At 32.1% G+C, this 15,902-nt stretch overlaps 1 protein-coding gene across 1 annotated transcript; it reads right to left on the reverse strand.

Annotated features, from left to right (window-relative positions):
• Nucleotides 1–787: 787 nt before the first annotated feature.
• Nucleotides 788–1,636, reverse strand: LOC132560340 (uncharacterized). Its single transcript, XM_060225012.1, has one exon. It carries the CDS (start codon nt 1,634–1,636, stop codon nt 788–790), a length of 849 nt encoding a protein of 282 aa, XP_060080995.1.
• Between the last annotated feature and the right edge of the window lie 14,266 nt (nt 1,637–15,902).

Here is a 15,902-nt window from a genome sequence, read left to right on the forward strand (position 1 = left end):
TTTTGTTCTAGAGTTGATATTTTCTTGTTGCTTTTATATCCAATTGAGTGCAATTAACAACAATTATATTTCTTTAAATTAATCCAAGCTTTGAACTTTAACACATCAAACAATAATTTGTCAAAAGTAATGTGTAAGATATACATTTAGTTATCATATAATGTTTAAATGGCTTTCAACGGCTAAATAAGACACCACTTTGTGAACGCTCAAAGCCACAACAAATAGCTATACCTAGCGGTTATAGCTCGGATATATCCCTTATAAGATATATATTTTCATACTCGTAACTCATTGACATCCGTTTCCTACCAAGTCACCTAAGCTTGAATGAACCCAAAAAGATCTAAAGAAAAATGTAAATAAAATCACTCTTTTTCACTTCCATAATCATATGTAAACTTGTAAATAGTATCATAGAATAATATTATCAGATTTCATGATTTGTTTGAGAGACGGACATCTTTAAGATCAAATACCAAATACTAAAGAAGCCCCTTAGTGTTCATACAGGATGTAGATTAATCTACAAAATCTGCCAAACAGACAGTCATAACCATATACTTCACTTTTAGTTGTGACTATGAGTGCTACATGTACGATTGTCCTTCAAATTATATCTTATGCTAGTTTGAAATTTTAAAACTATTACTGAAATAGATAATACAACATGTTCTATAATCTTTGAGCGTGATAATTAAAGTAAAAAATATAGCCCAGCTTAACATGTAATTTGCTTACAAATATTTTTGTCAACCGAATTGTATTGTCATAAAATACATAGTAGTTATATTCTCGTCCAACTCTCCCATACAAATTTAAATTGGAATGAAAGTTTGTGTGTTTTTTTCAGAAGTTCCTGGTACCAACAGAAACGTTTGACAGGATAGCATATTCCTGAGATCCTATGAGGCTGGAATTGGATATTCCGGAAGTGACGTATGTAGTCAGTAGAGAGGAGAAGGTCCAGTACTGCGTATTCACAGCCCTCACAGTTTAGAGTGATTAAGTCCACTTCACCGCTCCGCACTGATAGTTTCTCGAAGAACTGTTTAACATTTCTAATCTCTATTCTCTCACCCTTCTGATTACCGGCTTCGAATATTGAAACTGCATCATTTCTTGACTCTTTGATATAATACACACCATCATTGACATCAATTCCGAAGTTATTAATATTTACGTTTGGAGACGATTTAAATTTTTCCAATAACGCATTATAAAATTTGGGAACTGGTTCTAAAACAATATATAAACTGGGATGGTATCGATTATTAAATTGGTCTGTGTCAACACCAAGATGTCCACCAGCTTCGATAATGACACTGTTTCGATTAAGGTAGGAATGACTTGTGTACCGAATTGACCTATTCTTTCTCTCCTCCATAATAGCTCTTCCATGTTCCGCTTGATACGTCTCCATACACTTTTCAACATTCACTTTTTGATAGGATGTAAGTATATTTTCGCTGCCAAAATCCACGTAGGATTGGTTAGTTTCACAATATCTAACAGGATATCTATATGAATCGGTGAAACTTGTTTTGTTTTCTGATACACGCGTCACTTTGTAGGCCACAAAAAATCCAAGCGTAATGCCAAACAGGATTGGAAGGGTCTTCCATTGCCTAACCATACTGTTGTGTCTGTAACAAATGTCAAAAAATGAGAAGGTACTGATTAAACGATTAACATATTGCATTATGTTTTGTATGATTGCAAACAGGTAAAATATAAACGATATCATATTCTTGATATATGTACAAAAAACACCCAAATTTAGAATTAGAGTGGAGCTGTTTCGTCAGTCGGAAACTCGTCAGTTTTGCTTCGGGCCAATGTTTGAAACTCAACATGAATCACATTCCATATCAATTATCTGAATACTTTTCCGTTACATTTGTTCAACTATTGCACTTTAAAAACGAGACATAAGTTTTAGGACAATACGTATTGAACATATTATTTCGCAAACAGGCAACACTATTTCTAAATCACATACACGTCTACCGAGTGCTTACAAAATGCGTACGTGTTTGCTAATGAATACAGAGAACATCTAATGGTCCTTGAAACGTTTTCATAGCTTTTGGCCTGTTAAGACATGGAGTTATATCACAGACCTTCATTTCATTCTACTTTGGTGCACAGTTTTATATCCTTTAAAGTTTATCAAACCACCTTGTAATGCGATAAGATCAATTATATAGCAAATTCTTTCTTATTTCAAAATATTATCAATTAGCATGCAGACAATTGCCATTCTGTCCTGACTGATAATTAATGGTGATCTGAAAATACATACTGTAGATAAAGCTGAATCTTTCAATGGTTACTTCACATCTATTTCAGTGACAGACAAGAATGCTGACGATTTACCACCTGATTACCCCCACCAATTAATAATTTCTCTTCTATCAACATAATTGAACAGGACATTATTGACCAACTTAAGATTCTAAATACTAACAAACCTGCAGGCCTTGATTCCATCCCTCCCAAATTCATAAAATAAGTATCTCAAGCCCTTGTTAAACCTCTCGCTATAATGTTTAATAACTCTATCTCTGCAGGGGTACTTCCTACCTTCTAGAAAAATGCCCATGTAACACCTCTATATAACAGAAAATGAGGAAAAAAGTGACCCCTCCAACTATAGGCCTTCTATCTTCCGTAAAATTCTTGATAAGATTGTTTTCAAATATTTGTATAATTATCTTTCAAGACGCAATATTATCTCTAGAAACCAATCAGGTTTCTTACCAAAATATTCTACTGTTAATCAACTTATTTATCTGACAGGAGACAGAGAGTGGTCCTAGATGGGTTCAAGTCCAACTGGAAACTTTACAGGCTGGGTCCCACAAGGTTCAGTTCTTGTTCCTTGTCTGTTCTTGCTCTATGATAATGATATTGGTGATAATTTACTATCTAATGTGAAATTATTTGCTGATGACACATCTTTATATGGCCTAATTAACGATGACAGGCAATATGCGGCTGATATACTAAATGATGATCTCCAAAAAATTTCTAGATGAGCCAGTAGGTGGAGTATTATTTTAATCCAGAAAAGAATGAATTCCTACAAGAATATATTCTAAGATGTTGCATCCAAACCTGTATTTTAATAACTCAGTTATTAAAAAATGTTACCTGTCATAAGCACTTGGGTCTAATTTTTAACAGTCATGTAATTGGTCCAACCATAAAAGTAGAAAATTGACAGAAAGTCACTTGAATTAATACATATTACATTTATTCGACCTATTTTAGAATGTGCTGATATTGTTTGGTCTAACTGCACAGAAGGGGAATGCAACATCTTAGAATCAGTTCAATTAGAGGCAATACCATTACTACTTGCCTTAGACGGGGCACCAGTCATGCTAACCTTTATAATGAGTCTAGATTAATACCATTAACTAAAAGAAGACACCTACATCAAAATGTCCATTTCTTAAGATTTAAATAACAGATGTCCTCCTCATGTATCTGATTCTATCCAGCCTTTTATCAACAATGATATTGCTCATTATCCTCTTCGACTCAATAGGTTGTTTGATGTGCCCCTTGCAAGAACTCGTCAATATAGCACTAGTTTCTTTACAAAACTCATGACCGAATGGAATGACCCATCTTGTCTGTTTCCCTCATTGACATATATTTATGCAATAAAAAACACATTTTTGTCATAGCCTGTTATCAATCCTCTCTTATAATACACGGACACTTTTAAATATAACGGAAACAGAACGGCAAACATAATCTTGTGTCACCTAAGAAACTGCAAGTAATCTGAATTTTGACTTATTGAATTACCACCTTAATGACAACGCTGCCTGTACTTGTGGCCACCAACTTGAAGATCCTACTTAGTAGATGTTCATAACGAAATGTGTAACTTTACTGTGCATACTGAATATGTTTTCTAAGAGACTTGATCTAAAGCACTAATACGGGCCCTCCAGGCCTCTTATTTTACTTACAAAGATGTTTTTATATCCAATGTCATCTCTAAAATGTCTTTATCTCTGTTTCATATTTTGAAGAACAAAATCAAAGATAAGAAATACATCATAACATCATATCAATCACATGATGTCACGTTCGGTCACGAATTTTTTAAAATTTTTCGGCTAAGAACAGTAAATAATAGGGGCCAAATTATATTAAAAGCGCTTGGGTGCACGAAACCGGAAAAGTTTGAAACACTCCTACTAAGATCAAACTTTGTTCTAAAAATCAAGAAAAAAAAACACATTTTTCTTTATTTAATTGATCGTAACTTTTTTCTTATGCCAGATTTGACAAATAATGTTTGCTTAATATGACAAAAAGATTCCAATGAACAAAATAAGTGGTTATAAGAAGCTTTGCGATGAACCCTTGCCTTGTTATGGAGCCATTTCTTAACCTTACCTTATACCCTCAGTTAATGCCACAAATTCTATAATAATTCAGGCCCTATGGGCCTTTTGAAAATTTTAAGTGTTATTTCCGCGGGGTGTATTGGGGTGCTATAAATGCAACATGGTTTGGATTAAATCGGGTCGTGGGCAAAATTCAATTGTTCGTGAAAGAGGTCCTTTAATTTCAAAGTGACCAAGTGTAAGTATAAGGATTGTTTCTTATTTTCTGTAGCTGCATCGAATTATATTTACATTGGGGTAAGTACATATTTAATTTGGTGCGCGTTATGTACTTACCCCAATGTAAAAAACAATTCGATGCAGCTACAGAAATAAGAAATAATCCTTAAATATCACGACAGGATGTGGTCAACATTAAACAGCCATAAAAATAACTAGCATTTTGAAAATAACAATGAATCGTTTTTTTCCCTAAAGATTGAAAACATGCATTAGCGCAAAATCAAAAACCACACTTTATCCCTATGTTGAAGTACCGACTTACCTCTAAATCTCTTAAACAAAATTACAGATTTTGTTACATTATGCCGATTGTTATCGAATACCGAACACAACTTAAAAAATACTTAAATCAAGCTTAAATATCAAACGGGAAGTATTAATTTTATCTAAACGTTAACAGAGGTGGATGTTGTGTACATATCTACCGTTGTTACTGATGTTCTTGTTTCCTCCTACTTTGTGAGATCCGGCTTAAAGGACCGGTCGTTTACAACTTTGCCTTATATTGTGATATAGTCACCACCTGCTACAATGTGATCACAATGAACCAGGCTGTTCACGGGCAAATAAACAAAAAACCAATTTGAAACTCACGTTTGACTGTTTACTGTCAATACATGTATTCAATAACGGGTTCGTTTTTCTTATTTTGCATTAAAGTTAACATCATTCAAGTGATAACTTAAATTTTTTGAGTTTCATCTGTATAATGGATTTGCAATTTTCACATATTTTTCTTTTCATTTCAGTATACTTGTATTTCTAGGATCGATATCCAAACGATTGTCCGCAGGCGAAGCCTATGAAAGCCAGCTGCTTAGAAAAATAAACGTATGCATTTAAAGTTATTTACAAAAGTACACAAAGATGAATCAAGATATCTGTATAACAATTATGATATAGCATATAGTGATGAAATGTGAGAAATGAAAAGTGAATTATGACTACTAAACTTTTTTTATCAATTTGCTGTACATTTTTCTTAATTTATAAGAGTGATCACAAATATCAGTCCGTTCCTCAGACGTGGTCAATAGGTCAACACAGAGAATTTGTCGAACTGTGCCGATCGATACTAGAACAAAATTTGTGGCAACATGGATACAACGTAATTATCTAATAAATGCTATCACTAATGAATCGGTAAACTAATTTCACAATAGATATATTGGTGTTTTCATCAAAATTAGGACAGTCATGTAGAAAGGTTTAAACAGTAAGTAGAAAAGCATAATTAAGGGCAGAAAGGGAGTTAAAGGGAAATTGTTTGATTAGTATAAAAATAACACTGAGGGAAGAAGTGAGCACAATATTCTACAGGAAAACCACATGCGCTGTTAGGGTCATCTTTAAGATAGGAATTAAAAATATCTAAGTTAAGATTACTTGCACAGTTCCTTAGCTAACATAATTTCATATAAACTCATTTCGCTTCATGGTTTTTATTTTTGTCAAACGAAATTTTCATAATCAGTACATATCTCACTTCACATTTCACGGGTAACTATTGAAAATATATTATTACAAATTTCACTCAATAACGAAAGATGTTACAAACTGATATGCATTTGTTTATATTTTACACAAGTATGCGTTTTTACTGTTTACTATTAGAAAACAGTGCTGCACATGCTACACTAAGTGAAAAAAATAAAAGTCTGCCAGACTTGACGTACAACACAACATTAACACGATACTTCTACACTCTTTATGAACAAGTAACAGCGAAGAAAAAAATCTATTCAGTTTTCAGAAATATCTTTTTATATAATTCCTACATAAAATAAGATTCTAAATATCTAATATAAATAAATAAGTAAATAGATAAATAAATTTAAAAAAGGCAAAAGGGCATTGTACAACAAACAACAAAAAATGCACCATCAATAGTGAACTGTACTGATGGAAATTGGTTTAAAACAATACGATAACAGATGAATGAAATGCAATGATGAGTGCGAGCTATATTTTATGGTAATTTTGTTTCTATCATTTCCTTGTGCCATGATAGTTTGTTCTTATCTCCATGGCTTTATATATATGTATATATAGATATATGTATAAAATATGTGTTTTCTTATTATTTGTATTATCTTCATCTCCATTAAATATAAAAGAATAATTACGTATACTGAGAGCGTTGGTATTATACGACAAAGGTATACTATTCATTTTGCATGAATGTTTTGTTCTCCTACTACACACTATCATACCAGTTAAACCTGATGGGTAACATATCTTTATTCAGTTGGGCATGTTTGAAGCTCGTCAGTTTGCCTACTGTTTCCATTGTTGTTCACCGTATTCGCACTTCGGGTGAACAAGATTAACGTGATGTATATCAGTGGTAAAGCAGAGGATATCTAGTCACTCCGAACATGTCTGATTGTTCTTATACTTTACCATGAGTTTCCTTTTAAATTTTTCTTTTGTTCAGATTTTGCTCTAGTTTGGATTATGATTCTGTCGACATGTAATTTTCTTTTACCTTTTTATTGATGTATACATTAAGTGTGCCGAAAAGCATAGACACAGTAGAACTAAATAATAAGTGAAACTGTATCTTTCAGCTGCTTCATCTATCTAGGACCCGTCAGTGATGGTAATGACCTAAATTTTGAAACCTAGGAAACAGCTGAAATAAATCAAAGTGATAGAAAGAAAAATCAACATCTAGATTGGAATGTGCACTACATTAATGAATTTTGCCATTTTCATATATTTGACTATTTCAAATAAGTTTCAATATCAATATATTTTCCTAACCGTGCAACCATACGAATGAAATATTTATTAGCTGTGTCTTCTACAACAATTTAGTGAACATAAAACATTTCTTGTGTCCCACATATAACATCATTATATCTATTAACAAACTAAATCACTTACCTACGTTTACAAGTGTATATATCTCCAAACACAGTATATATTTGTTTAAAAATTGTATTGTTTCATCAGAAGACTTTGATGAAACAGTATCTATCTCTGTAAGTCTCAAAACACATTACAGCGAAAACTGTATTTTTGTATAGAGTTGATTTCCGCATAAGCACACGTGATGAGTGTTAAATAATGATTATACATTCACATCCTATGACATATATCTACTATAAAGTGAGATGAAACCGACGTCCGCCTCAAAGTCTCTAAAAGCTGTTGGATTTTACATGCATATTTTATTGGCTGGGACGTATTTTGAATGACGCACCCTCGTCTGTGACAAATCACTTGCATTGGCTCTCCCTTCGGCGTTCCAATCAAATAGCTGTTAGCTATAAACTCTTCAAGTTTAAGATACTGGCAAAATGTGAAATATTAGGAATACGGATGTACTGTATGACATTGTGAACAGCTATACAATGTGTACAGTGTTTAGGTATTAATGTCTTATCATTGTGAACTGTTACAGTGTATCTAATGTAACAGTTTTATGTACTAATGTCCCACCATTGTGAACTGTTACAGTGTATCTAATGTAAGTGTTTTATATAGTAATGTCCTACAATTGTGAAATGTTACAGTAAGAAAGTGTTTTATATAGTAATGTCTCACCATTGTGAACTGTTACAATGTATCTAATGTAAGTGTTTTACATAGTAATGTCCCACCATTGTGAACTGTTACAGTGTATCTAATGTAAATGTTTATATAGTAATGTCCCACCATTGTGAACTGTTACAGCGTATCTAATGTAAATGTTTATATACTAATGTCTAACCATTGTGACCTGTTACAGTGTTTCTAATGTAAGTGTTTATATAGTAGTGCCCCACCATTGTGAACTGTTACAGTGTATCTAATGTAAGTGTTTATATCGTAGTGTCCCATCATTCTGAACTGTTACAATGTATCTTATGTACGTGTTTATATAGTAGTGTCCCACCATTGTGAACTATTACAGTGTATCTAATGTAAATGTTTATATAGTAGTGTCCCGCCATTGTGAACTGTTACAGTGTATCTAATGTCAATGTTTTATATAGTAATGTCCCACCATTGTGAACTGTTACAATATATCCAATGTAAGTGTTTTATATAGTAATGTCACACCATTGTGAACTGTTACAGTGTATCTAATGTACGTGTTTATTTAGTAATGTCCCACCATTGTGACCTGTTAAAGTGTATCTAATGTAAGTGTTTTATATAGTAATATCCAACCATTGTGAACTGTTACAGTGTGTCTAATGTAAGTGTTTATATAGTAATGTCCCACCATTGTGAACTGTTACAGTGTATCTAATGTAAATGTTTATATAGTAATGTTCCACCATTGTGAACTGTTACAGTTTATCTAATGTAAGTGTTTTAGATAGTAATGTCCCACCATTGTGAACTGTTACAATATATCCTATGTAAGTGTTTTATATAGTAATGTCCCACCATTGTGAACTGTTACAGTGTATCTAATGTAAATGTTTATATAGTAATGTCCCACCATTGTGAACTGTTACAGTGTATCTAATGTAAGTGTTTTATATAGTAATGTCCCACCATTGTGAACTGTTACAGTGTATCTGATGTAAGTGTTTTATATACTAATGTCCCACCATTGTGAACTGTTACAGTGTATCTAATGTAAGTGTTTTATAGAGTAATGTCCCACCATTGTGAACTGTTACAGTGTATCTAATGTAAATGTTTTATATAGTAATGTCCCACCATTGTGAACTGTTAAAGTATATCTAATGTAAGTGTTTTATATAGTAATGTCCCACCATTGTGAACTGTTACAGTGTATCTAATGTAAGTGTTTTATATAGTAATGTCCCACCATTGTGAACTGTTCAAGTATATCTAATGTAAATGTTTTATATAGTAATGTCCCACCAAGGTGAACTGTTACAGTGTATCTAATGTAAATGTTTTATATAGTAATGTCCCACCATGGTGACATGTTAAAGTGTATCTAATGTAAGTGTTTATTTAGTAATGTCCCACCATTGTGACCTGTTACAGTGTATCTAATGTAAATGTTTTATATAGTAATGTCCCACCATTGTGAACTGTTACAGTGTATCTAATGTAAATGTTTTATATAGTAATGTCCCACCATTGTGAACTGTTACAGTGTATCTAATGTAAATGTTTTATATAGTAATGTCCCACCATTGTGAACTGTTTCAGTGTATCTAATGTAAATGTTTTATATAGTAATGTCCCACCATTGTGAACTGTTACAGTGTATCTAATGTAAATGTTTTATATTCTAATGTCCCATCTTTGTGAACTGTTACAGTGTATCTAATGTAAAAGTTTTATATAGTAATGTCCCACCATTGTGAACTGTTACAGTGTATCTAATGTAAATGTTTTATATAGTAATGTCCCACCATTGTGAACTATTTCAGTGTATCTAATGTAAGTGTTTTATATAGTAATGTCCCACCATTGTGAACTGTTACAGTGTATCTAATGTAAATGTTTATATAGTAATGTCCCACCATTGTGAACTGTTACAATATATCCTATGTAAGTGTTTTATAAAGTTATGTCCCACCATTGTGAAATGTTACAGTGTATTTAATGTAAATGTTTTATATATTAATGTCCCACCATTTTGAACTGTTACAGTGTATCTAATGTAAGTGTTTATATAGTAATGTCCCACCATTGTGAACTGTTACAGTGTATCTAATGTAAATGTTTTATATAGTAATGTCCCACCATTGTGAACTGTTACAGTGTATCTAATGTAAGTGTTTTATATAGTAATGTCCCACCATTGTGAACTGTTACAGTGTATCTAATGTAAGTGTTTATATAGTAATGTCCCACCATTGTGAACTGTTACAGTGTATCTAATGTAAATGTTTTATATAGTAATGTCCCACCATTGTGAACTGTTACAGAGTATATCTAATGTAAGTGTTTTATATAGTAATGTCCCACCATTGTGACCTGTTAAAGTGTATCTTATGTAAGTGTTTTATATAGTAATGTCCAACCATTGTGACTTGTTACAGTGTATCTAATGTAAGTGTTTTATATAGTAATGTCACATCATTGTGAACTGTTACAGTGTATCTAATGAAAATGTTTATATAGTAATGTCCCACCATTGTGAACTGTTACTGTGTATCTAATGTTAGTGTTTTATATAGTAATGTCCGACCATTGTGAACTGTTACAGTGTATCTAATGTAAATGTTTATATAGTAATATCCCACCATTGCGAACTGTTACAGTATAGCTAATGTAAGTGTTTTTTATAGTAATGTCCCACCCTTGTAAACTGTTACATTGTATTTAATGTAAGTGTTTATATAGTAATGTCCCACCATTGTGAACTGTAACAGTGTATCTAATATAAGTGTTTTATATAGTAATGTCCCACCCTTGTAAACTGTTTCATTGTATCTAATGTAAGTGTTTTATATAGTAATGTCCCACCCTTGTAAACTGTTACATTGTATCTAATGTAAGTGTTTATATAGTAATGTCACACCATTGTGAACTGTAACAGTGTATCTAATATAAATGTTTTATATAGTAATGTCCCACCATTGTGAACTGTTACAGTATATCTAATGTAAGTGTTTTATATAGTAATGTCCAACCATTGTGAACTGTTACAGTGTATCTAATGTAAGTGTTTTATATAGTAATGTCCCACCATTGTGAACTGTTACAGTGTATCTAATGTAAATGTTTTATATAGTAATGTCCCACCATTGTGAACTGTTACAGTGTATCTAATGTAAATGTTTTATATAGTAATGTCCCACAATTGTGAACTGTTACAGTGTATCTAATGTAAGTGTTTTATATAGTAATGTCCCACCATTGTGAACTGTTACAGTGTATCTATTGTGAATGTTTTTTTACTAATGTCCCACCATTGTGAACTGTTACAATATTTCCTATGTAAGTGTTTTATATAGTAATGTCCCACCATTGTGAACTGTTACAGTGTATCTAATATAAATGTTTTATATAGTAATGTCCCACCATTGTGAACTGTTACAGTGTATCTAATGTAAGTGTTTTATATAGTAATGTCCCACCATTGTGAACTGTTACAGTGTATCTAATGTAAGTGTTTTATATAGTAATGTCCCACCATTGTGAACTGTTACAGTGTATCTAATGTAAGTGTTTTATATAGTAATGTCCCACCATTGTGAACTGTTACAGTGTATCTAATGTAAATGTTTTATATAGTAATGTCCCACCATTGTGAACTGTTAAAGTATATCTAATGTAAGTGTTTTATATAGTAATGTCCCACCATTGTGAACTGTTACAGTGTATCTAATGTAAGTGTTTTATATAGTAATGTCCCACCATTGTGAACTGTTACAGTGTATCTAATGTAAGTGTTTATATAGTTATGTCCCACCATTGTTAACTCTTAGTGTATCTAATGTAAATGTTTATATAGTAATATACCACCATTGCGAACTGTTACAGTGTATCTAATGTAAATGTTTATATAGTAATATCCCACCATTGTGAACTGTTACAGTGTATCTAATGTAAGTGTTTATATAGTAATGTCCCACCATTGTGAACTGTTACAGTGTATCTAATGTAAGTGTTTATATAGTAATGTCCCACCATTGTGAACTGTTACAGTGTATTTAATGTAAGTGTTTATATAGTAATGTCCCACCATTGTGAACTGTTACAGTATATCTAATGTAAGTGTTTATATAGTAATGTCCCAACATTCTGAACTGTTACAGTGTATCTATTGTAAGTGTTTATATAGTAATGTCCCACCATTGTGAACTGTTACAGTGTATCTAATGTAAGTGTTTATATAGTAATGTCCCACCATTGTGAACTGTTACAGTGTATTTAATGTAAGTGTTTATATAGTAATGTCCCACCATTGTGAACTGTTACAGTGTATTTAATGTAAGTGTTTATATAGTAGTGTCCCACCATTGTGAACTGTTACAGTGTATCTAATGTAAGTGTTTATATAGTAATGTCCCACCATTGTGAACTGTTACAGTGTATCTAATGTAAATGTTTATATAGTAGTGTCCCACCATTGTGAACTGTTACAGTGTATCTAATGTAAGTGTTTTATATAGTAATGTCCCACCATTGTGAACTGTTACAGTGTATCTAATGTAAGTGTTTATATAGTAATGTCCCACCATTGTGAACTGTTACAGTGTATCTAATGTAAATGTTTATATAGTTATGTCCCACCATTGTGAACTGTTACAGTGTATCTAATGTAAATGTTTATATAGTAGTGTCCCACCATTGTGAACTGTTACAGTGTATCTAATGTAAGTGTTTTATATAGTAATGTCCCACCATTGTGAACTGTTACAGTGTATCTAATGTAAGTGTTTATATAGTAATGTCCCACCATTGTGAACTGTTACAGTGTATCTAATGTAAGTGTTTATATAGTAATGTCCCACCATTGTGAACTGTTACAGTGTATTTAATGTAAGTGTTTATATAGTAATGTCCCACCATTGTGAACTGTTACAGTGTATCTAATGTAAGTGTTTATATAGTAATGTCCCACCATTGTGAACTGTTACAGTGTATCTAATGTAAGTGTTTTATATAGTAATGTCCCACCATTGTGAACTGTTACAGTGTATCAAATGTAAATGTTTTATATAGTAATGTCCCACCATAGTGAACTGTTACAGTGTATCTAATGTAAGTGTTTTATATAGTAATATCCAACCATTGTGAACTGTTACAGTGTATCTAATGTAAGTGTTTATATAGTAATGTCCCACCATTGTGAACTGTTACAGTGTATCTAATGTAATTGTTTATATAGTAATGTCCCACCATTGTGAACTGTTACAGTGTATCTAATGTAAGTGTTTTATATAGTAATGTCCCACCATTGTGAACTGTTACAGTGTATCTAATGTAAATGTTTTATATAGTAATGTCCCACCATTGTGAACTGTAACAGTGTATCTAATGTAAGTGTTTTATATAGTAATGTCCCACCATTGTGAACTGGTACAGTGTATATAATATAAATGTTTTATATAGTAATGTCCCACCATTGTGAACTGTTACAGTGTATCTAATGTAAGTGTTTTATATAGTAATGTGAAACCATTGTGAACTGTCACAGTGTATCTACTGTAAATGTTTATATAGTAATGTCCCACCATTGTGAACTGTTACAGTGTATCTAATGTAAGTGTTTATATAGTAATGTCCCACCATTGTGAACTGTTACAGTGTATCTAATGTAAGTGTTTTATATAGTAATGTCCCACCATTGTGAACTGTTACAGTGTATCTAATGTAAGTGTTTTATATAGTAATGTCCCACCATTGTGAACTGTTACCATATATCCTATGTAAGTATTTTATATAGTAATGTCCCACCATTGTGAACTGTTACAGTGTATCTAATGTAAGTGTTTATATAGTAATGCCCCACCATTGTGAACTGTTACAGTGTATCTAATGTAAGTGTTTTATAGAGTAATGTCCCACCATTGTGAACTGTTACAGTGTATCTAATGTAAATGTTTATATAGTAATGTCCCACCATTGTGAACTGTTACAGTGTATCTAATGTAAGTGTTTTATATAGTAATGTCCCACCATTGTGAACTGTAACAGTGTATCTAATGTAAGTGTTTTATATAGTAATGTCCCACCATTGTGAACTGTTACAATATTTCCTATGTAAGTGTTTTATATAGTAATGTCCCACCATTGTGAACTGTTACAGTGTATCTAATGTAAGTGTTTATATAGTAATGTCCCACCATTGTGAACTGTTACAGTGTATCTAATGTAAATGTTTTATATAGTAATGTCCCACCATTGTGAACTGTTACAGTGTATCTAATGTAAATGTTTTATATAGTAATGTCCCACCATTGTGAACTGTTACAGTGTATCTAATGTAAATGTTTTATATAGTAATGTCCCACCATTGTGAACTGTTACAGTGTATCTAATGTAAGTGTTTTATATAGTAATGTCCCACCATTGTGAACTGTTACAGTGTATCTAATATAAGTGTTTATATAGTAATGTCCCACCATTGTGAACTGTTAAAGTATATCTAATGTAAGTGTTTTATATAGTAATGTCCCACCATTGTGAACTGTTACAGTGTATCTAATGTAAATGTTTTATATAGTAATGTCCCACCATTGTGAACTGTTACAGTGTATCTAATGTAAGTGTTTTATAGAGTAATGTCCCACCATTGTGAACTGTTACAGTGTATCTAATGTAAGTGTTTTATATAGTAATGTCCTACCATTGTGAACTGTTACAGTGTATCTAATGTAAGTGTTTTATATAGTAATGTCCCACCATTGTGAACTGTTACAGTGTATCATTGTAATGTAAGTGTTTATATAGTAATGTCCCACCATTGTGACCTGTTACCAGTATATCCTAATGTAAGTGTTTTATATAGTAATGTCCCACCATTGTGAACTGTTACAGTGTATCTAATGTAAATGTTTTATATAGTAATGTCCCACCATTGTGAACTGTTACAGTGTATCTAATGTAAATGTTTTATATAGTAATGTCCCACCATTGTGAACTGTTACTGTGTATCTAATGTTAGTGTTTATATAGTGATGTCCCACCATTGTGAACTGTTACAGTGTATCTAATGTAAATGTTTGATATAGTAATGTCTCAACATTGTGAACTGTAACAGTGTATCTAATGTAAGTGTTCTATTTAGTAATGTCCCACCATTGTGAACTGTTACAGTGTATCTAATATAAATGTTTCATATAGTAATGTCCCACCATTGTGAACTGTTACAGTGTATCTAATGTAAGTGTTTTATATAGTAATGTCCCACAATTGTGAACTGTTACAGTGTATCTAATGTAAGTGTTTTATATAGTAATATCCCACCATTGTGAACTGTTACAGTGTATCTGATGTAAGTCTTTTATATACTAATGTCCCACCATTGTGAACTGTTACAGTGTATCTAATGTAAGTGTTTTATAGAGTAATGTCCCACCATTGTGAACTGTTACAGTGTATCTATCTAATGTAAGTGTTTTTTATAGTAATGTCCCAACCTTGTAAACTGTTACATTGTATTTAATGTAAGTGTTTATATAGTAATGTCCCTCCCTTGTGAACTGTTACATTGTATCTAATGTAAATGTTTATATAGTAATGTCCCACCATTGTGAACTGTTAGAGTGTATCTAATGTAAGTGTTTATATAGTAATGTCCCACCATTGTGAACTGTTACAGTGTATCTAATGTAAGTGTTTATATAGTAATGTCCCACCATTGTGAAC

This window comes from Ylistrum balloti, unplaced genomic scaffold (assembly GCF_031769215.1).
Source record: "Ylistrum balloti isolate Yb309-2 unplaced genomic scaffold, AGI_CSIRO_Ybal_v1 Utg371050, whole genome shotgun sequence".
Classification (NCBI taxonomy): domain Eukaryota; kingdom Metazoa; phylum Mollusca; class Bivalvia; order Pectinida; family Pectinidae; genus Ylistrum; species Ylistrum balloti.